Source organism: Labeo rohita, chromosome 5, assembly GCF_022985175.1.
Source record: "Labeo rohita strain BAU-BD-2019 chromosome 5, IGBB_LRoh.1.0, whole genome shotgun sequence".
NCBI classification, from domain to species: Eukaryota; Metazoa; Chordata; class Actinopteri; order Cypriniformes; family Cyprinidae; genus Labeo; species Labeo rohita.
In genome coordinates, this window is record NC_066873.1 from 43,181,676 (window position 1) to 43,205,695 (window position 24,020).

A 24,020-nucleotide genomic window follows, 5' to 3' on the forward strand; every position below is an offset into this window, starting at 1 on the left:
CATTTCATCCAACCATTTGTCCATCTTTTTTTGTTCTGTTGTTATATCTATCTGTCTATCCTTCTATCATCTGTCTATTAATCTAAGTTCTATTCATCTATTGTTCTATCTATCTATTGTTCTATCTATTGTTCTATCGTTCTATCATTGTCATTTTTTCTGTCATTGTATTCCTCCATCGATCTGTCTTTCAATCTGTCGTCTTGTCATTCTTTCGTTCCGTCCATCCATCCGTTCAGCCTTCTTTTGTTCTATCACTGTCATTTTTCCATTCTATCCCTCCATCTATTTATCATCTATCAATCTCTTTTCAATGTATCATTCTCTATCTATCTGTCTATCTCTCTATCATACTTTTTCCATCCATCATTCTGTCATTTTATCTATCATCATCCTTTTTTGTTCTATCCTTTAGTCTATCCATCTTTGTATCATCTATAATTTTCTTTTAATCTATCGTCTTACCATTCTTTCATTTCATCCATCTATTTATCTGTCCTTTTTTGTTGTTATATCTATCTGTCTGTCCATCCGTCTATCATCTGTCTATTAATCTAAGATACTGTCTTTTTTTGTTCTATCATTCTATTGATCTATCTATCGTCTAACAATCTGTCTGTCAAGCTATTGTTCTATAATTTTTTAATTACATCCATCCCTCATTCTTTTTGTTCTACCATTCTATCATGCTGTTATGTCAGTCTATCATCTATCGTCTATTGATCTGTCTATCAGTCTGTTTTATCAGTCTTTTATGTTCCATCCATCCTTCATTCTGTCAGTCTGTTATTCAATGAATTCTACTTTTTGTTTACATTCTGTCCATCTATAATCTATCATTCTATAATTCTTTCATTCTCTCATTCCATCCATTTATTCACAGTTATATCCATATATCCATCCTTCTAGCATCCCATGTATGTATGTATGTTACACATTTTATAATATTTAATGATAAAAGCTGCCAAAGAAGATAATTGTTAATTCAGCGACAAAACAATAGTGCCAAATATTTCTGTAGAAGCACATCATGTGAAGAGCTCTATTTGTGTGACACAAACAATTGCTGCCACTGTAGATTGTTCAAAAATCACTCACTTCATCTCAGTGTACAGTGAACAGCAGCAGCGCACAAGGGTTTGGACACGAGCCATAAAGAGGATTTATAATGAATAAAATGAAAGCGTTGATTCGTCTTGAAGCCATCAGTCACGGAGGCCTGAATGAATACATCATAATTACAGCGTTTTCCTCTAATGCAAGCGGGTTGTTGTGTTTTTAATCGTTTTTTACGGCAGGCGGCGTGTTATCAACACACAATGCCGGCTCATTTGCATTCTTGTACTTTTCACACCAGTGTAAGGTCGTTTGTAGTGAAATGACAAGCTGTCTTGAATAATTACTGTAGGACGAGGACGATGGTGTGTTTATAAGCTGGTTTCGCAGCTGTGTGTTTGATTACATGTGTTCTTCAGGTTCTTTGTTGATCTTATTAACCCACATCGGTCAGTTTTCGACAGACTGATTGTCCCCATGGAGGTCCTTTAGTAGAATTTGTGAGTATCGATCTGCTCCCCATCGAACACTTTAACAGCCTGCCGAGACAAAGCTTGAATCCCTTTAATTGTAATGGATTCAAGTTGAATTCACAACAAACTTTCTTGTGTATTTCTGAATAACAATAGTACGGGATACAATGCATTTCTAAAGCACAAGTTGTCATAAGTGCTCTGTAATGTGCATTGTGCTGCATGCTGGAGCTGCAGTGTGCACCAGAGGTTTGCATGACACAAACCCTTTTTTTAAAGGAATAATTTGGCATGCAATTAAAATTCTGTCATTTTTTACTCATTCCAAACTGGTATGATGTTATTTTTATTGGAAAAGCAAAAAGATTTTTTAAGAACCTTCATGCTTCTTCATGTGATGTTTGGCCATCTCGTAAATAATTTTAACTTTATCCCGCCCTTCTGAAAAGCAAGTGCACTTTAGCACTTAGTTTTTAAAAACGGTATGTATTATGGACATAATATACTTTAATGTAAACTGAATATAATGTCTTCAGATGTTTACTTGCATATGATTTGCAATTAAATGAAAATGTAATACAGTTGATATTAATGCAGTTAGTTAACCTTAAAAGTGCTTTTTTGACCCATTTAAGTGGGATATGCATACATCTTTACAAGTTGTCGTAAAGGCTTTCATCAGTGTTTTTGTTTAAAAGCAGAAATGCATTTTTGAAATCTTAGGAATTGTGTTGTTTCATTATTGTATACCTGCTTAGATTTTTCTGGAGTATAATATAATATTTATAATTGGGGATGCACCGAAATGAAAATTCTGGGCCAAAACCTGTTCTGGATGCACTTGGCCGAAAACAGAAACCAAAAATGTTTTTTAATAATTATTTATTTTCTTAAATAATATTAAATTATTTGTGCGATTGCTTTGCTTTTTTTTTTCTTCTTCTTCTTCTTTAATTCAATAATTTGAATGATACTGAATTAAAAAAAATAATACAATCCAATAAAATAACCACACGTTTATTGAAAGTAAAACAATAAAATTACATATATAATTTTATGCAATTTATGTATTATTTTCAGCTGCCAAAATATTGGTGCAACTTGTTAGTGTTACAACATATATCACAAAGCATAATATATATAATAATAATAATAATAATAATAATAATACAGAAAACGAAAATGCTTTTTAATAATTATTTATTATTTTATTTAATAATTTTAAATTATTTTCTTAGACTTTTTAATTTAATTCAATAACACTTTTATTGAAAGTAATATAAGTATATATATATATATATATATATATATATATATATATATATATATATATATATGTATATATATATAAGTAATTAATATTATATCTTATATATTTGTTTTTGTATAATTTAAATATCATGTTCAGCTGGCAAAATTTTGGTGCATCCCTATTAATAATGTAATATTTACTGGGTGGTCCCCACTCTGGCAGATCGTTGGTTTTACAACATATATCACAAAGCATAATTATATTATTATTATTATTATAAAATAATAATCTATAATAATAATAAATCATAATAAATAATAATAAATAAAATAAATATCTGTCTGTCTGTCTCTCTGTCTGTCTGTCTATCTATCTATCTATCTATCTATCCACACTGAAAAGATGAGTTGGCTTACAACATATACTGTTTTATACGGATCTATCTTGCTTTATTTAGATGGTGAACCAAGTTATTTCAACGAATACCATGGTTTTACTGCAGTATACATATAAAAATGATATTTAATATCATCACTGTACCACGGCATCCCCACAGTGCTTTTTTTGTAAGGGCAGACACGCAAGATACAGTATTTCAGTGGTTTAATATACTTAGATTTTACGTTACAGCCCGAGGCGTTCGCCCCGCCCCTTAAACGCGTACCAGTCGCGTTCGCTGCGCTCCTTTGAACGCGTACTCGCCGCGTCCGCCCCGCCCCTTTTGAACGCATATTAGACGCATTGGACGCCGGTGCTGAGGAGACGCGCGGATAGTAACGCCACAGATGCGCTCATCAGCTGAGGCGTGAGGACGACACGATTCGCCGATACTACAGCCGCTTTCACGCTAAAATGCGACTCTCAGCACAGTATAAAGCTTAAGCGCTCTGTATGATGGATATTTATGCTATTGGCGGATGGATTAACACGGTAAGAGCATCGCGCGATCTGTGTGTGCAGTGCGCGTGACAGATGAGCGCAGCTTTTCTGACATTGACATTGAAAACACGCGCATCGATATTTGACAGATCACACTATCGAATTGCAAACGGTCAGTGCGGAAGTATAAAATGATCTGTCGGTATGGAAATGATTTGATGTGGGGAATCAGAGTTGCGCATGATGCTGTAGTAGGTAATGAATGCATTGCTCATATACGTGAGGAGTAACCTATGAAACCTCCAGCTTTATGCATCGCGTTTTAATGCTCATTTAGCGACGTGAGTTCAAACAGCAGCTTGATCGCACTGAAAAACTGTTACTTTGCACATGCAACTTACTTATTGCATGCAACAGACGTGTTTCCCCACTGTTCATTTGTCATATGTGCTGATGTCATTATTATTATGAAGGTTATGTAATGCAGTCGTGGATTTTTCGACGTCAGGAGATGCATGGCCAGGGCTGGGGATCCTACTAGTGAAAGTGAACTAACCTCTAATGATGCCTGATGAAATGGTCTACTTGTGTCACGTGATGTGGGATGCTCTGGGGCTATACGTCATCGTGCGATGGTGCCTAGAGACTGTAATGTGCATCGTGCTGCATGCTGGAGCTGCAGTGTGCACCAGAGGTTTGCATGACACAAACCCTTTTTTAAAGGAATCATTTGGCATGCTGTGTAAATTCTGTCATTGCTCATTTCAGACTGGTTCCATGTTTTTATGGGAAAAGCAAAAAGATGGGTCCTTCAGAACCTGTTTGCCCATCTCTTAAATACTTTTAACTTCATCCCGCCCTTGTGAAAAACAAGTGCATTTTTGCAGAATTTTACAAAATGGCATTTATACGGACATACCATACTTAAATGCAAACTGAATATGTCTTCAGACATTTAATTGCTTATGATCTGCAATTAAAAGAAAATGTAATATAGTTGATAGTAAGTGCAGTTAGTTAAGAGTGCTTTTTTGACCCATTTAAGTGCATACATCTATATATGTAATTTCATAATTAAGTGATGGCAAAAGTGTACGGCCAAATGTAATGATATTTTAATATTAAATGCAATATTGAATAACGCAAGTGCTTGTGCTTTTATGTTGGTCGACACATCAAAGTAAGCGTATTTATTTGTAGCTAGACGTAAAATATATATATTAATACAACAATTTAAAATGCACTTGAAAATAAAACTTACAGTTTTTTGGCATTATTACAAAGTGCATTTTTAAACGTGCATTTAAGAGTTTAAGTGCACTTTGCTTCATTAATATGATATTATCTGAAAGTATTTAGAAAATCTGAAAGTGTTTTTAGAAATACACTTGTGGGATTTTAGGATTATCTTATAGGGGAAGATTAATGACTGAAATATTGTGCAGTCGTATGGACTATATACTTTTTTTTTGGACTATTTACTATGAACTGTTATTATTATATAAAAGCATCAACCAAAATGCATTAATATAAATAAGAAAGTTAAATTCTCATTTTGTTTTCTGCATGCAAAAATTGACAGAATATTCATTTGGATGAAGTATCTCTCAGTCTTACAGTGTTGCATTGATGATAGTAACTGTTCACAGGAAACGCTGTTGCCTTTGCTCTCACTGGAACCTCATTAAGCTCAGTCCGAATTGCATTACGTATATCCTTCACTCTCTCACTCTCTTTCATGCGTATACGGGTCGTCTCTTAAACATTACATGCACGCTCAACTGACTCATATGTTTCTATTTTTATGCTGAATTCAAAAACATCCACTGCATTATTTGTGCAGCTGGTAAGAAAAGAGAGAAAGGACAGAGTTTCAAGAGGTCAGCTCATCAGAAATCACATTCTGTGCTACTTTGAAAAGCTAAGTGTAATTATGAAAAACCTGCTGTAATTTTCAGCAATCAAGACTTCATCTCCAGCCTAAAAAATACAGTACATATAGTATTTATTCATAATTTGAATTAGCCTTTAATTTTATGTTTTAGAATTTTTGTTGTGCTTTTGTTATTTGTGTGTGTGTGTAAAATTAGTATTGTAATTTTATGATTTAAACTTAAGCTTATTTCACCTAGGATTTGTTTTAAATATTTAATATTTATGAATATTTTATTTCTGCTTTTTCAATTCACGAAATGTTTTTTTTAAAATAGTTTTCTTATTAGTAATTTGAATTAGCCTCTAAATTTTTGTTTTAGAATTTTTGTTGTGCTTTTGTTATTTTTATTAGTTTGTATGTGTAAAATTAGTATTGTAATTTTATGATTTAAACTTAAGCTTATTTCACCTAAGATTTGTTTTAAATATTTATATTTATCAATATTGTATTTCTACTTTATTTCAATTAACAAAATGTTTTTTAAATAGTTTTCTTATTAATAATTTGAATTAGCCTCTAATTTTGTGTTTTAGAATTTTTGTTGTGCTTTTGTTATTTTTATTAGTTTGTGTGTGTGTGTGTGTAAAATTAGTATTGTAATTTTATGATTTAAACTTTAAGCTTGTTTCACCTTAGATGTTTTATGTATTTATATTTATGAATATTTTATTCTAGTTTATTTCAATTAAATGTTTTTTAATAGTTTTCAGTTTACAAGAACAAATTTTTAAATAAATTTTTTTTTCATGATTTTCTTCTTAAAATTGAGTTTATAGCATGCAATTCTGTATGCATATCTAGCAATTTTGAGTTTATATCTTAAAAAAGTCTGAATTGTGATATATAAATTGTTTGGGGGAGAAGAGTTAGATAAAAGGTTGCAGTTACCTTTTTATTGATGTATTTTCTGCATGGCAGAACAAGCTTCTATAAAAAAGCAAAGTGTCTTAGAGTTGCTTCATTTGATGGTTAATTTAAAATAGTTTTGTTTGGGAATATATTTATAAATGATGTGAATAAATTATAATGTTGTTTAGTTCTGTTAGCTTGATGATGTTGATTAGTGTAAGTGTATGTGCATTTACATATTAACTTTGATTGTATCTCTCTAAGTATCCTTATTTTTGTGCCAGATAAATAGTGCTGCTTCTGTTTGAATAATATCATCTGATAATTATGTTGTTTAAAATATATTGCCCTCTTATATAACTTTAGTGTAGTTACCTACTGTACTTAACAGTAGCTTGTAGTATAACTACTTTTCCTAGTTGAACTACTTGAAGTTATATCTTCTGAAGTAAAATCTAATGCAACTTTGAGTGGACCTCAGTGCACGAATGATATGACCCTGTAACTGGTGCATGATCAGGTCACATGAAGGTCCCTGAACTTCTCTTGGCCTGAAGTCCTGACGTTGTGTTATTTTTAGCTGGTTTTCTAAATGCCGTGGCATACTGCGATGTGAAGAGCTTTGCTATCTCCGCTCTGGCGATTGCATCTTTCTGTTTGCTCATATGGGTCAAGGAGCTTCAACAAAGCCTGATTCACTCAAAAGCGTTTAATTGAAGGGGTCTTTCTCATGCACCAGCATGCTTTCTCTGTGGTTATGAGTGCTTTGTGGTCAGATGATGTTAGATGATGCTGATTAAGTTTGCATTTCCTGCTTTTAGTGTGTGAAATCATTTTGTTTCTACATATAGATAACATTATCTTGTGCTAGATGAAAGTCTGGGTCATATTTCATATAATTTCATATTTTCCAATTTCATATTTTTCCTTTTGATTTAATGACAAAATATCCCATTTTTGTGAAATGCACAGGACATTTGTATTTTTTCTGTTAATTTTTGGGGTGAAAGCGGAACCTCTTGTGGATCAGAAATCAGGTTCAAGCTTAAAAACTTGATATTTTCACCTGAAATGCTGGGTGGCAACACAACAAAGGTGCATTTGTGCATTTTTTATGCCTATTTTTTTTATTTTTTTATTTTGAATTTGGGGTGAAATATGCCATTTTTAGGATGCAAAAGAAAGAAGGTTATCATTGGCATTTTTGGCCATTTTTTGTGAGATGCACAGGCTTAAAGTTCAGGCTTAGATATTTTGGATATTTGGATCTGGATATATATATTTCACATTAATTATTGTGTTGCAACACAAAAACACAATATAGGTGCATTTTAAAAGCATTCAGCATTATAATATCTTTTTTTTTTGATTTTGGTGCAAAAGGTGCATTTTAAAAGCATTCATACAATTTCTTTTTCTTTTGATTTCTGTGCCATGATTTGTTTGATTTGTTTTTCTTTTTATTTTAGGGTCAAATATGCCAATTTTACTAAGATTAAACCATTATCGTGGCTAATTTGTCTTTTGATTTTAGGCCAAAATAAGCCATTTTTAAGATGCACAAGAATTATTGTGTGGCAATACAAAAACAGAACAAAGGTCCATTTTTAAACCATTATTATTTGCAATTTTTTTGCCATTTTTTTGAGATGCACAAAACTACTGTACAGGTTCAGACTTCAAAACTGTATATATATTTTCACATTATTGTGTTGCAACACAATATTTTATCATGACTATGTTTTCTTTTGATTTTGGTGCAAAATGTGCCATTTTTAGTGCAGAAATCAGGTCCAGACTTGCAAACAGTATGTTTTCTCATGAATTATTGTGAGGCAACACAATATAAACCCCTCATCGTGAGTTTTATTAGGGCAAAATATGCCAACTTTATTAAGATGCAAAGACTACATTTGAAAGCAGAACCTCTTGTGAATCAGAAATCAGATTCAGGCTCACAAACGATATATTTTCACATGAATTATTGTAGGTAACAATAAAAACACTTTTTAAAACCATTATCATGAATATTTCTTATTTTTCCTTTTGATTTTAGTGTGGATTATGTCATTTTTAGTGAGATGCATGGGACTAAATTTAAAAGCAGAACCATTTGTTGAGCATAAATCAGGTTGGCAAACTGGATATTTTCAAAATAAATCATTCTGCACAATAAAGATGCGTTAAACCATTATCATGGCTATTTTTTCTTTTGATTTTGGTGCAAAATATGCCATTTTTAAGATGCACAATAATTATGTGTTAATATAAAAAAAAAAAAAAAAAAAAAAAAAAAAAAAAAACAAGGGTCCATTTTTAAACCATTATCATGGCAATTTCTTGTTTTTTTTAATTTTTATTTTAATACCTTTTTTTATGAGATGCAATACTGTACATTTAAAAAGCAGAACCTGTTGTGGATCAGAAAACAGGTTCACGATTGAAAATGAGATATTTTCACATCAATTATTGTCTTTGCAACATGAAAACACAATTAAGGTGCATTTTAAAACCATTATCATAATTTCTTTTTTCTTTAAATTTAGATGGAAAATGTGCCATTTTTAGTGAGATGCATGAGAGCAGAACCTCTTTTAGATCAGAAATCAGGTCCAGGCTTGCAAACTGGATCTTTTCTCATGATTTATTGTGAGGAAACGCAATAAAAACCCAACAAATGTACATTTTAAAACCATCATCATGACTACTTTTTTTTTTTTTTTTTTTTTTTTTTTTTTTTAGGGCAAAATAAGCCATTTTAACTAAGATGCAAAGACTACATGTGAAAGCAGAATCTCTTGTGAATCAGAAATCAGATTCAGACTCACAAACAATATATTTTCACATGAATTATAACACAATAAAAACATATTAAAGCCATTAAAAAATGATTCCATTACTAAATTTGAAAGCAGAATCTCTTGTTGATCAGGCTTGAAAACTGGATAAAATGAAGGTTCATTTTAAAAAGCATTATCATGACAATTTCTTCTCTTTTCTTTTGATTTCAGTGCAAAATGTGCCAGAGCAGAACCTCTTATAGATCAGAAATCAGGTCCAGGCTTGGAAACTGGATATTTTCTCATGATTTATTGTGTGTAAAAGCTTAGCAAATGTGTATTTTATTTATTTATTTATTTTTTTTCCATGAAAATGTCTTAGTTTTTCTTTTGATTTTAGTGTGAAAAGTCATTTTTAGTGCGTTAGATGCATGTGACTAAATCTGAAAGCAGAACCTCTTGTTGATCATAAATCAGGTTCAGGTTGGCAAACTGGATATTTTAACAAATTACTGTGCATTATCATGTCTATTTTGTCTTTTGATTTTGCAGCAAATTATGCCATTTTAGCGAGATATTCAAGATCACTGTACCTTTTAAAGCAGAAGCTGTTGTGGCTCAGGTTCAGGTTTTCACATGAATTATTGTGTGGAGCGTGTAGATTATGGCATTCGTGACCCGCCTGTGGTGCGTCCCCAGGGCGGTTTGTGGCCCGTGTTTGACTTGGCCTGATTCCGATTTTATGAGACAAACTCCTGTCATGTTCACGAGTGAAAGTGGATTACAGAGATTAGAGATTGACTGACAGCACAGACGCTGCACAAAGACAAGGTCAGAAACTGGGAAGCTCGATGGCTGGGAATATGATGGGATACTCGGGAGCAGCCGAGAGGAACGGGGTAGGAGAATTACAGATCTAGAGATTATATCGTCTACTGTTGTCAGTGTCTTTCTGAGTATCACTTCTTCATGAATGCTAGTAAATAGTTAAGGGATAGTTCACCCAAAAATAAATATTCTGTCATCACTTATTCACTCATACTGTTTGGATTGTGTCAGAGCCTTCGTTTAAAGATGTATCTTCATATTAAAAGAGTAAAATTACAATCTCGATTAATTTATGATTGATTATGAATTTAAATAACTGTAATTATCTCTGTCACTCCATTTGTTTAAATGGTTCACTAAAACTATATGCTGCTTTGTGTTGGAAAAATAATTGTTAAATAAATAAATAAATCACATTATTTGATGGCAATAATTAGCTAGATTTTTTTCCTTTCAGAGGTCTGGGTTCATTATAATATTTTAAAACTTAATATTTTATACTTGGATTTAAGATTTTATTAATGCTTTTACTCATCAAGTATGTTTTAAATTGTTCAGAAGTGATAGTAAAGACATTTATAATGTCAAAAAAAAGGAATAAATAAAATTAAATGTATCATAATTTCCAAAAAAAAATCAGAAATCAGAAATGTTTCTTTATCAGCAAATCAGCATATTATGATTTCTGAAGGATCATGTAACACTAATAATACTTTAAAAAATCAGATTTAAATCACTGGAATAAATTACATTTTGTAATATATTCAAATAGAAAAGAGTTATTTTAAATTCTAATAATATTTCACAATTTTACTGTATTTTTGATCAAATAAATGCACTTTAGCTGAGCATACGAGCCTTCTTTCAGAAACATTAAAAATTTATCCCAATTGTAAACTTTTGACTCAAACTGAATAAACCTATTCAACATAACCTAACCTAACTCAATTCTATTGCAGGTAAAACCTTGTATTTTCTGTTAGATTACCAATAGTTAATCAGGTGTTAATAAGTTTTCATTTTCTGTGTGCTTTTGTTATTTTTAACAGTTGTTTTTAATGTCTGTTCAGCCTTAATTTATTTTTATTTTCAGTTTTATTCATTTTAGATGTCAACTTAGACATATTTTACTATTTGCCTAAACAATTTTTTAAAAAACTTTACGTTTTTCATCTAATATTTAATTATTAGTTAATTATTTTAGTCATTTTGTTACAGCCTTTTTCTATGTGCTTTTATTTTTAACAGTTATTTTTCATGTCTATTCAGCCTTAATTATTTTAATTTTAGTCATTTTAGACGTCAGCTTAAACATACTTTATTTTAGCTATTTGCCAAAACAATTTTTTTAAAAAAAGTTTTTCGTCTACTATTTATTAGTTCATTATTTTAGTCATTTTGTTACAGCCATTTTCTATGTGCTTTTGTTATTTTTATTAGTTATGTTATTTAATATTTATGTTATTAGTTTTTAATGTCTTTTTAGTCTTAATTTTTCATTTCCATTTTAGTAATTCTAGTACTTCACCAAAAACTTAATTTTGTTCAGCTACAACAACTACAATTTTTAAAATCTTTTCATCTAATATTTTTAACATTGATAATAATCAGAAATGTTTCTTTAGCAGCAAATCTGCATTTCTGAAGGATCATGTAACACTAATGATGCTAAAAAAAATTCAGATTTAAATCACTGGAATAAATTACATTTTGCAATATATTCAAATAGAAATGAGTTATTTTAAATTCTAATAATATTTCACAATTTTACTGTATTTTTGATCAAATAAATGCAGCTTTGGTGAGCATAAGAGCCTTCTTTCAGAAACATTGAATCCCATCCCAACTCAAACTGAATAAACCTATTTAACATAACCTAACCTAACTCAGTTCTATTGCAGGTAAAACTCTGGTATTTTCTGTGCTAGTTTACCAATAGTTCATCAGGTAGTTAATGGGTGTGTGGAGAGGCTGGGCGTTGCCAGATCATCCTGAACAGATGGTGGTACGGGAGGGAGCAGGTCAGGAGACGTTGGTTTTGATGGAGTCTGTCACCAATGATTTTTCACAGATCATGACTCCGATCGGCCCATTTGTGCATTACAGCCTTGCTACAGTACGTCCCATAATCGCTTTTTTTTCCCACACCGGCACTGATGCTTTTCTGTCACAGATCTGCTTTTCTGCAGAGTTCGTTGAGCAGCTCAGGCTGCAGGATTGGGAGTTTTTTGTTTTCAAGCCTTTCACAAGCCTCCCATTGTCCCCCGTATCAAATAGGCTCATTATGCAAAATTAGCACTGGGCCTTTGGCGAGGAATGGACCGCATTGACAGTCCTCGCATTGGCATGGAAAGGTTCTATTCAAGTCTGCAGTGTTTAATGGCTTGCATTATGAGACTAGACTGCCATTGATAAGACTGAAGGGCTCTGATAAGAAGGGTCTGAGGAATTCACATCAAGAAATAATCACTGACTTGAGAAATAATTTCAGGCTTGGGAAGTCAGAGCAAGACACCTTGACTTTTTGCTTCTTTACATTTTAGAATGTACGTGTGCACATGAAATATCATTGTTTCTCATGCAAAATTATTCCACTTGTGATTTCAAAGAACTTGAAGCTGAACCCACCTTGGACTGCTTTGTGATTTTACATGATATTTTAGTATTTTTATTACCTATTATAGCATTTATTAATATTTTGCTTTCATTTTGTTTTATTTGTAGATTTTTTATTGTTTTTTTTTCCTATTCAGTTTTTTTTTAGTTCAGTTTTAGTCATTGTAGTACTCCACTTAAACTTATTTCAGTTAGTTGCATCTTTTATTCATCTTAAGTTTGTTTTTCATCTAATGTCTATTTAGCCTTAATTTATTTTTATTTTAGTTTTAGTCATTTTAGTAGTCAACCTAAACATGTTTTATTATTTTAATTAGCTGGCAAGACAACATTTTTGTATTTATTTATTTCATTTTTAGGTGTACATTTGTTGTCTAATATTTAATTTTATTTATTTATTTTAGTCATTTTGTTAGTCATTTGCTGTGCGTTTTTGTTATTTTTATTAGTTGTTTTTATAATGTATTTTTAGCCTTAATTTATTTTTATTTCAGCTTTATTTTTACTTTTAGTTAGTTGCCAAGACAACATTTATGTATTTATTTATTCCATTTTTAGGTGTACATTTGTCATCTAATATTAAATTTAATTTATTTACTTTAGTCATTTTGTTAGTCGTTTTCTATGTGCTTTTGTTATTTTTATTAGTTTTTTTTTTTTTTTATGTATATTTAGCCTAATTTATTTTTATTCCAGTTTTAGTCATTTTAATAGTCAGCTTAAACGTGTTTTATTTCAATTAATTGCCAAGACAAAATTTATTTATTTATTTATTCCATTTTTAGGTGTACATTTGTCGTCTAATATTTAATTAAGTTTATTTATTTAGTCTTTTTGTTACAGTCATTTTCTATTTTATTAGTTGTTTTCTAATGCATGTTAAGCCCTAATTTATTTATTTATTTCAGTTTTAGTCTTTTTAGTACCTCACCTTAATCTTAATTTTGTTCAGCTGCCAGTGCAACAATTCTAATTATTAAAATCTTTTAATCTAATATTTATTTCTGCTGTATTTGAATCAGCAATAATAGTTATATATTTTTTGTTTGTTTGTTTGTCTTACCAATTTTTGCATGCAGAATTATTATTATTATTATTATTATTATTTATTTATTTTTTTTTTTTTTTTTTGCTGTTTTTAATTACACAATTTATATTTTAGGGTGTAATAGAGTGTTAAAATATTAAATATTATTTTTAAAATATTACTTGTACTTAATTCATAATTGTGAATTTCACATACAGCATATATTATACTTAGATTCATCAGATTTCTAGGTTACTAATCAAATGCATGTAAATTTGTGTTATTGATCATGTGAACTTTTTCATGCAAAAGCTCAGATTCTCTGTAAATCATCAGGTTTTGCACAAACTGGAGTTTATATCAGCTCATATTCATATAGGCTGTTGTATTGTATGTGAGTGCACTGCATATGTTTCATACATGAAGTTGTCTTCGGTCATGAAAATGAACATTTTGGGTTGTATTTTAGGCAGCAGCGTTTGCTTTGTCAGAATATTTGTTCTGGTTGTCACTCTATTTTATAGCCGGATAAATCTCAGATTTCCATGCATTTCATGGATGCTTAATAGATAGGTCTTTCTGATACAGCGCACTGTGTCTACAGTAAAAAGAAAAGCACCTATAGAGGAAACATGTGGTAGTAAAGAGGCTCGCATGTTCAATAATTCACATCCATCTGTAGCTCTGCGCTGGGTTAAAAGGGTCAGCTGGCATCAGCAGCAGTGAGATGAGAGGAGAGACGGCGCACTACAGGCACGTTCACACACTTTACAGATGACAAGGTCAAAGGCCACGGATGAGCTTTACAAAGTCTTGACTCCTGTGAGTGCTGGAGTTGGCGATTTTTCAGTGAGCTGCTGAACAAATGCTCCTGTTAACTCTCATACCAAAACTATTTCAAATTCAAAGTGCATTATGCATTACTCAGAGTGGCCATTTATGCTTAAAACAAGAAAAAAATTGCCATTGGGGTCAGCAAAAAAAAAAAAAAAAAACTTGGAAGACATGTAAAGTAAATGTATCTTAATTTAAGAATGGTTATATAATTGTACTGGAAAACAAGACAAAAATAAGAAGTGTATATTCACTGTAAGGCTCTTCTGCCTTCAAGATCTATTTAATATTCTCACATTCTACTGAATAAGTAATTGAAACAAAACTGCATGCACTTTTAAATTAACCAGATCCATGACTAATAAATGAATTTATTCATTCATTTAAAATAATAATAATAATAATGGAACATTTTATGCAGATTGTATTGTGTGATTTAATTTTACATTAGTTTCCTGGTGTCACGACTTAATGACTTTCTTCCTTATATAGAATTTAAAAGAAGACATAATGTACAATCAGCTTTATTTAAAAAAAAAAAAAAAAACAGTTTGTGACTTGAATTTGCCAGAGTTTGTTTTTATTGTCTGAAATGTGTGAAGCTTAGTGCTATCAGCTCTCTTAAGGGATTTAGATCATCACTGATAATTATGACAGCTTTTATGCTCTGCAAACAGTTTGTCTTTATTGTTCATTATTTTTGGGTCAATGCATTTTTTTATTTAAAGATTATTTTATTCAAAAATAAAATTATCCAAAAATAGATTTAAATATAATTAAAGCTGCAAGTAGCGTTGAAAGGGCACTCGCACCCAGACTCACCGCCACCTGATGGCTTTAGGAAAACAGCGAACGGTGAGCAATATGCATTTAGAGTGGCAAATAGAGGACGAATATGTCAGACTCATGTATATGTGCCAAACTTCCTGATGTCAGCTGGTGGCGCTCTGACTATAACTGAGTATTGGCATGTAGATGTCTCCAAGCTTTGATCAAACATATCAAGTTTGGTGCAGACTGAACATGGTATGTTTGAGTTAGTGTAAAACATGACATATCCTTTAGCCAACAGTTATGATTATAGCTGAATATTGGCCTTTCGATATCTTCGGTCCAGAACTCCTACCAAACATGTGAAGTCTAGTGCAGATTGGACATTGCATGTTTAAGTTAGTGTAAAACAAGTCATTTCCTTTTGCCAGCAGGTGGCGCTATGATTATAACATTATATGTGTTCAGGCCAGGTCTCTCATCGAACGTGTAAAGTTTGTGGCAGATCTGACACTGTATGGCTGAGTTACAACAACTTCCTTTTACATACTGAAACATCAAACTTTGTCAGGCCGCCACGGATACATCCTTCAACTAAAACTCAAGATCTTCACAATTTAACATTGTAAAGGCCTTTAGAGTAGACTGACCAAATATAATGTTGATGTCATTAAATCTCTATGAGGAGTTCGTTAGAGCATAAAACATGTCACTTCCTGTTGCCAGCAGGTGGCGCTATGACTATAACTCAATATGGCATCCTTATGGGTATGTGTTCAGGACAGGACTCTTATCAAACGTGAATTTAGGTGCAGATCCAACATTGCATGCCTGAATTATAACAACTTCCTGTCTCATAGCGAAACATCAAAGTTTGTCAGGCCGCCACGGACACGCCCTTCAATGAAAACTCAAGATCTTTGCAATGTAATGTCACAGCGGGCTTTAGATTACACTGACCAAATTTGGTGTTGACCTGTTTAAATCTCTAGGAGGAGTTTGTTTAACTCCTGAAAATGGCAAAAAATGGCACAAATCTTGCCAAGAAAATATAAAATAACCGACTTCCTGTTGGGCTTTGGACTTTGTACCTAGCCAATTTTTTGTAGGTATTGGTATGTTACATGTGTCTACCGAATTTTGTACATGTATGTGAAACCTTGCTCAAGGGGCACCTCGTTGAAATTTTATAGTTGGTGATATCGAGCCATTTTGCCATACCAACTTCACCCATATCAAATATTCATTTTCACCACTTTTGGTGCGTGTGCAAAGTTTTGTGAGTTTTTAAGCATGTTTAGGCCCTCAAAAATGCAATTCATTTTGGAGAAGAAGAAGAAACTGAGCAATTCCAATTGGGTCCTCGCACCATCGGTGCTCAGGCCCTAACTATACACTTCTTCTATGATGAACATTTTTTTCAATTTAATAATTAAAATTTTGATATTTTTGTGGGGCTTTAATTTCAATAATGCATAGATGGTTTCATCAGCCGAAGACTGGAAAATTCTGTAATGTTGGGGTGGTATTTGTTTTAAAGGAAAAAGTTTTATTTATTTATTTTTAAATAACGGTAATTATGTGTGCACTAGTGTGTACTGAAGGTGTAAAAATGTTGTATTATTTTTTTTTATTGGACATATGAAACCAACGTGAATACAATAATTGCATTTCTTGGCTTTTTACTGGATTTTAAAAGCGCTTTTCATCATCGCAGACAATCTTATGCCGCTGTTCCTACAGTATTCCTGGATTTTTTTTCTAGAACAAATTTATCATTATTTTGAACTAATGATGCATTTCCAAATTAGTTAGGGACAAAAAAATATCTTGCAAGTCAACAAGTGACTGTGCATATGTTGGTAGACGGTGGGTGTTCCATACGCACACAGTTACTCAATTGCGTGAGACATTGTGAAAAGCTGCCAGACTAACGCTCTGTGAGTAAACAGCGTCTGGGCATAGTAATGTTTGTAGAAGTGTCAGTTCCTTCTTTACATAATGTTTGTTGTAGAAATGAGATGTGATTTCCTCAATCTGATAAACTTAGCTGTAGGGAATGTGTAGGAGGTCTTGAAAACCATTTAATCTCCCTTTTGCAAGAAAACAGACATTGACGAGATGGAACTAAATGTGAATTGAGAAAAAGCTAGTAGTGCATATATTTAATTGCAATCCTTATTTTGACTGTATCTTTAATGACGACATGCATTACTTCAGCCGTGTCCTCTTTGTACAATACAGACAAATGATTGCACCTGTTTTGCATAAAGTTTATGAGAATGACAAGAAGCTTTCAAAGAGCCTAATTTAGAATCAAGACACTATTTCTGTCCTGCCTTCAACCTGCAGATTTGAATTGATAAAAGTTTAATTTGAAGCCAAGCATAAGAGATAAAAATGTTTAGAATTACGTAAGCGTTCTTAAGCGATTTACCATTCCAAGACATTTCAAAGGTGAAAAGAAAGATTTTTGTACTAGGGATTCAGTGCAATTCTGTTGAGCCCTCACACTGTATGTACTACGATGGTTATGAGATGATGTTGTTGCCAGGGGAAACATCATCCTCTGGCAGCCACCTCCAAATTACTTACATACATCCTGCCAACATATTTTGCTGAACAACACAATGCAGTTGAAGCAGAATCAGAATTGGGTTTATTTGCCACGTACATTTGCACAGGTAACCGTATACATGCAATGCTTGTCAAATAATGATAAACAATGTGGGACCGTAGAATACTGAGTTTTGTGCAGTTATTGTTTACAGTATTACATTTGAAAGTAATGTTGCATTTTTATGGTTATAAGCCAGTTCCTAAAAACACTCTTTGCATTCATACTTAGTATTGCAGATAGGGTGTTTTGAATGCAACTTGTACAACAAAATACTAATCTTGTTTTGTTTTCCTCCTCTCTTGCAGGGAACCTTAACCTAAACGAATTTAATGGGGAAAATTAGAAGAGTCTCATTAAGATGACACGCACAGATCCACCTGATATACTAGTATCAGCAGTGTATCAAGATGTTAAAGTGAATTCCCTCACAAACCACTCCAAAGCCTGTCATCCCTCAAAACAATGTGATTCCCCATCCATCAGCAAACTGGAGAACACTCGAAAAAGCAAAAGCAAAAAGAGGCACTGCCGTAGCTTTGACACTGAGTCTATGGACAAAACCCGATACCATACAATAGCAATGGAGTACCCATACCGAAGGGCTGAAAGGTACGCGGCCAATCCAGAGGTTGCCTGGAACGCCTTAGGTCGCCAACAAGGGCATGGACTCCACCGTTTTTCTTCCCCAGACATATTTAGCTACCGTCTCACCTCCCAGCCAATGACTGCTGAGATGCCTGGTGAAATTGCTGTGACAGAACAAAAGAGGAGGACTAGATCTCGAAGTGCCTCACGGGTTCAGACCAGCCTAACTCCTGTATCTTTTGATGCTTCCCCTCCAGTGGCCAGGAGGGGCCGGGAATCTCAAAGGGCGCATCGAAACACTCAGCCAAGGCCAGAAGTTTCCCCAAGAAGAGAGTCTTCCTACGCTGCCACACGGGCACACTTGAACGAAGTACATCCCGTCAAACTGCAGCCGCAGAGGAGTGATACAACCAGGTATTCCCCTGTATATGTGCCTGAAGGCTTTGAGGAAGGAAGGCCAGAGAAACCTGCTACTAGTCCTCACGTTCGCTGCCGGGTGGACATCAAACCAGACGAGTCGGCTGTGCAGCAAGGAGGCCGAAAGGCAGCTACACCCCATGTGGAGATACCTTGGCAGAAGTATCCTAGCAGTGGCAGTCGGAGTCTGACAGTGCCTCGCCATTTCTCCACTTCGAGGACACCAACTCCCACTGAGTCCTTCACGGGAGAGTACAGGCAGGCGTACCAGTATTCCCAAAGTATGCCAAATAGCTACATGCAGCCTATGGAGATCCCTTTACAAAAGGCGGTTTCGCCACGGGAACCAAGGGAACACTATGGACGGGAACGAAGGGCTCATTCAAGCCCCAACGTGCCAACTAAATTCTTCTATGCAGAGGATTTGGGGAAGTATGGATCTTCAGCTCCATCAAGGACTTATTACCAAGATGACCGATACAGCATTCCTAGCCAACCCTACTCACCTAAAGTACAATATGTACAAGATCCAAGGACTCACATTGTTCATACTGTACCTTCCCGGCCATATTTCGCAGAAATCGACGCTTACCATTACCCTGGACAGCCTGTGTACCCTAAACACTATGCTGCAAGTGAGCCAGGGGCATATATAATACAGACACCTCCAGCAAGGACTTTTTATGGCGATGACCCAAGGACATATCAAATTCAAACGGCCCCTCCTCGGATCTTCTATATGGCCGACCCCTACACGCCACCAATGGAGCATCACATTCCTGCAAGGGCGTATTACACTGAGGGAAGACGGCATGCCCGTGTGGTGCAGCCGCAGTCAGAGGACTGGTACGGCTCTGAGGCATCTGGCTACTCTAGCCACTACCCTTCCTCGTATGTCTCACAGGTTACCCCCACAAGAGTTCGACAAGAGCCAAAGCTCACAACTTGGTATGCCAACCCATGCATGGAGCCAGCAAGAACCGTAACAGACCCAAGACCGTACTCAAGATCTTGGGATAACATCCTCGATACCCATGTTGAGAGGGAACAGCCTGTACCTCGAGGTAAAAGCGATGAGAATCTTCTGTGTCAGGGGATACAAACTTCAAGTGAACGACCAAAACCTGTGGTTGTCAATCTTTCCAGCTCACCGAGGCGCTATGCTGCACTGTCCTTATCTGAAAACTCTCTGATTGACAAAAGTCCAACTGAGGCAAGGAGCTCTTCAAGTAAACTGTGGTTTGTCACACCTGAGATCACCATCACAGACAATGATATCAGACCAAGCAATCTCAGTAAATCAGAAGCACGCTCTGCAAGTTGGGACGTGCTGGATTCAAAAAGTGCCCCAAATCAAGAAGCCCCTCAACGTGAAGCGAAATCCCGCTCTGGAGAATCTACCAAAGAGAAAGCACACAGCAGCACATCCCTACAGCAAAGTTTAGAGCAGCTTGATGAGCTTCTAGCTGACCTCGTCATCGATTACAAGCCTCCAGCCAGGAGGACAAGTGAAGACTTGCTTGATCAACTCAAAAAGCTCATTGATGAAGAAGAAGCAGTATCTTCAGCGAGAAAGGATTCGATGGCAGGATCTGAAAGTGGCATGCCCCTTGACAAACAACCCACTTCGATAAAAATAGATCCTGACACACTAAGAGACACTGATGGGAGTTGTGATGGCCTGAGAAGTGCAGAAGAGTGCTCCCCTGACCAGAGTCCCGATGAGGACGACACGATGATGTGTTCAAACAATAAATGCCGTCGAACTGAGACCTTGTTTAACGCCTGCCTCTACTTTAAGTCCTGCCACAGCTGCTATACCTACTACTGCTCTCGCAACTGTCGCCGCGAAGACTGGGACATCCACAAGGAGAGCTGCCTCTATGGGCGAATCGGTAGTGTGTGTCGCCACGTAATTAAGCACTGTCGAGAAACCACAGAGGTCCATAAAGCTTTCTCCCGTATAGCCAAAGTAGGATACCTATCTCGGGGCAGGGGTGTCTTGTTTTTGGGATTTCCAAATCCAGGTTCATCCACAAATTTCCTCCAGTTTGGACTAGAAAGTCTACTAATGTCGCCAACGTACTTATCTCTCCGTGAGCTGGAGAGCTTCAAGGATAACCTTGGGGAATATTGCAAGGAGCTCCAAGAGGCGGGAAAGGAATATGACCCTAATGAATGTTTCCTCTTGAATGTATCCATCGCTGTTGGTGATCAAGTGCCTGACGGACCGTCGCCAAGGGTCCAAGCCCCAACCGTCAGGAAATTTGCCAAGATTGCTCTTGCCTCCTACAGCCCAGAAAAGAAGGTCCATCGGAAGGAAAGCGACATGGAGACATTGATCCTGACCCCGCCACCAGGAATGGCTGACATTGACAAGGAAGGTGAGGAGGGAAGGAAAGCCCGGGAGATCTGCTTCATCAACATTCAGCGGGAGCTGAGAATACGTGGGGTGTTTCTTCGCCACGAGTATCCCAATGTCTACCAAAAGCTCTGTGAGTTTGTGGAGAACAACAGGAGGTTCACTCCCACTACTATTTATCCTATTGATAAAAGGACCGGCAAGCAGTTCATGTGCATGATAATGGCAGCCTCTGAGCCACGAACTTTGGACTGGGTAGCCAACCCACATCTCCTAGATGACATTATTTAACAAGTGCACCTTTTATATATCAAAGCATAGATCTCACTATAGTACATATCTAAATATATCAAGCTTATTTGTTATACATGTTTGTAGATATGTATTTTGTTAATGAGAAAAAAAAATGTATTCATGTCTGCAAGGTCAGTATTATTCAATGTTGGAATATTGCCCATCAGATGTTGAATATGAGTAATTCACACTGTTTATTCATCGACTTGATATCTAGTCCCAGAATTTGTTAATTTATGCTTCACTGGCAATTACTGCCGTTTGTTTCTTTGTAGCAATTCTCTTTTGATATTCTTTTATTGCTCATGAAGAGAGAGAGAGAGAAAAAAAAAGAAACAACCTTTATTTATTTTGGCAAACTACAGAATTACGTACTTATTTACGTCAGAGCTGAATATTTTTTCCTATGCAAAAAATGACCAACATTATCCCGCAAAAATGTTGAAAAAGTTTTGGCTAAAGAAATATAATGTTGTATTTCTTTTTATCACAAAAAAAGTGTATTTTTATTGATATGTTAATACAGGCATTATATTATATTATATTATATTATAGACAAACAGTTAAAAAATACTTAATGCAGAGTAAAAACAGTACATACAAAGGGCTGTGGATTATCCACGGTCTATTAAATGTACTTTGAGGAACGGCTTTAATTAAAAAGAGAGCTTAGAATTAAGCAACACCTAGAATTTTGTGCTCCAACCTGGTAAACTCATTTTCGTAAATGGTTTACGTAATTTAGGTTCTGTTTTAAAGAAGTAACTGGTGCTTTATGTATGTTTAGTAGAATTACTTGAGCAATAATGAATTTGAAGACAAAATCTGGAAGTATCAGTGATGTGCTGCACATTAGGTGTTGGCCGGTACTGTTCCATCAGAAACACTGTGAACTGAGATATCTCTTATATGCGTGTCATTGATAGAGTTTCCTTGTGATCTCCTATTAGACTTGGAAATATTTTAGTAGTTGTTAAGATTATGAGGGATATGATATTGATGCGGCTGTAGTTTCGTCTCTAGAAAAATGGAACCAGAGTTGCTGTATGCTACATTAGTTATTAAGCTTGGAAAAATAGTTTTTTTTGTATGTGGTTGTTTTCACTTACTGGTTTCATATTTAGATTTCAGATGTTTAACAATTTCACAAATGCTACAATACAAATGCAACATGTGGTAGCAAAACACAAAACTGATTCTTGAGTTGCTGCATGAAACGGTTCACATTTTTATCTGCCATTAGTTTAAGTAGGTTTGTTAATAGCGAAGCAACACCAGAAAAATAAATGAATACATGCAAAAACAAACTGGTTATTATGTCAACACTCAGATGTTTAATTTCTGTCAACAGATGCACTGACAATCTGTTTAAAACCATCCTGTATTATCAATTCATTTGTAAAGTGTAATGCTGGATTTGTTATTCAAAAGTATTTGACCTAACAGTACATGTTTTTAATCTCTCTGTGTTGACATGAAAAAAAAAAGTTGTGCAACCTGTTTTGTCCCAGTACTCAAGAATCAGTGAGCCGATACCTGTACAATTTTGTCATGCACTTGCAGTTTGCTCCTATTTCATGTCCAAAGCGGGTTTTACCTTAAATGTCCCAGTTATACTTTGCTCGACAAATCTGTTCACTGCTTTACTTGATGAATTCATGTCACAGCACAACCCTGCACACCCTTCTGTCTGAACTCAGATTTCTGGCAGAACCGCTATAGCACACATTCAGGTGTTTTTGCCCGACAGAGTGTACATATACAGTGGTAAACGGAAAGAAATGATTGCATGTGATTCTATTTTTTCTATCTCATTACATTAATATAATTAACCTGCCTGAATATTTGATATTTGAAAATATGCTGTATATGAGGGATAAAGTATATAGTAAAATATATGAAAATATATATATAGTAGGAGTGATATTTTTAAAGATCAATGTGTCGACCGTCGCTGTTATGCTGAAAACAAACGAGACAAAGACACAGTCTCACAGAGAAAAAGAAAAACTAAAGCTTAAATAAAAAGATGTGTCTTTGAAAGAGTTTGTGTTGCCATCTTGTGTAATTCTTCCAATGTTATGGCTCCATCATGTGGCATGTTAGAGGATTTTACGTTTCCTCTTCTTTTCAGGATTTCTTTTCACCATGTGACACCTTACAGATCTCAGAGCAGCGCCATATTTAATTTTTTGTCAGAAATGAAAATGTTCAATGGATTGTACATACTGATTGTGCAGCTGACAAACCTACAATTCACTAGACAAAAACTTCATAATACAGTTTTGGTAAGTTGTTAAAATTACATGATCTAGAACCTTACAGTGCATGCAATTATAAACACTAATTCTATACCTCACGGCGTCATTTTCATCCACGTTAAGTCAATATGGCCCCTAACCTAACTAAAGCCTATTACATCGTCTTGTCATAGTAAGAAT

The 24,020-nt window shown here is 34.5% G+C and overlaps 1 protein-coding gene across 1 annotated transcript; it reads left to right on the plus strand.

Annotated features, from left to right (window-relative positions):
* Positions 1-3,538: 3,538 nt before the first annotated feature.
* Positions 3,539-23,601, plus strand: ajm1 (apical junction component 1 homolog). The gene is made up of 2 exons (XM_051110124.1): positions 3,539-3,711; positions 18,227-23,601. Exon 2 carries the CDS (start codon positions 18,280-18,282, stop codon positions 21,574-21,576), a length of 3,297 nt encoding a protein of 1,098 aa, XP_050966081.1. The 5' UTR covers positions 3,539-3,711; positions 18,227-18,279; the 3' UTR covers positions 21,577-23,601.
* The last annotated feature ends 419 nt before the right edge of the window (positions 23,602-24,020 follow it).

What these genes read in the sequence shown, in the direction of transcription:
- ajm1 (XM_051110124.1), top strand. Translation starts at nt 18,280, where the DNA reads ATGACACGCACAGATCCACCTGATATACTAGTATCAGCAGTGTATCAA.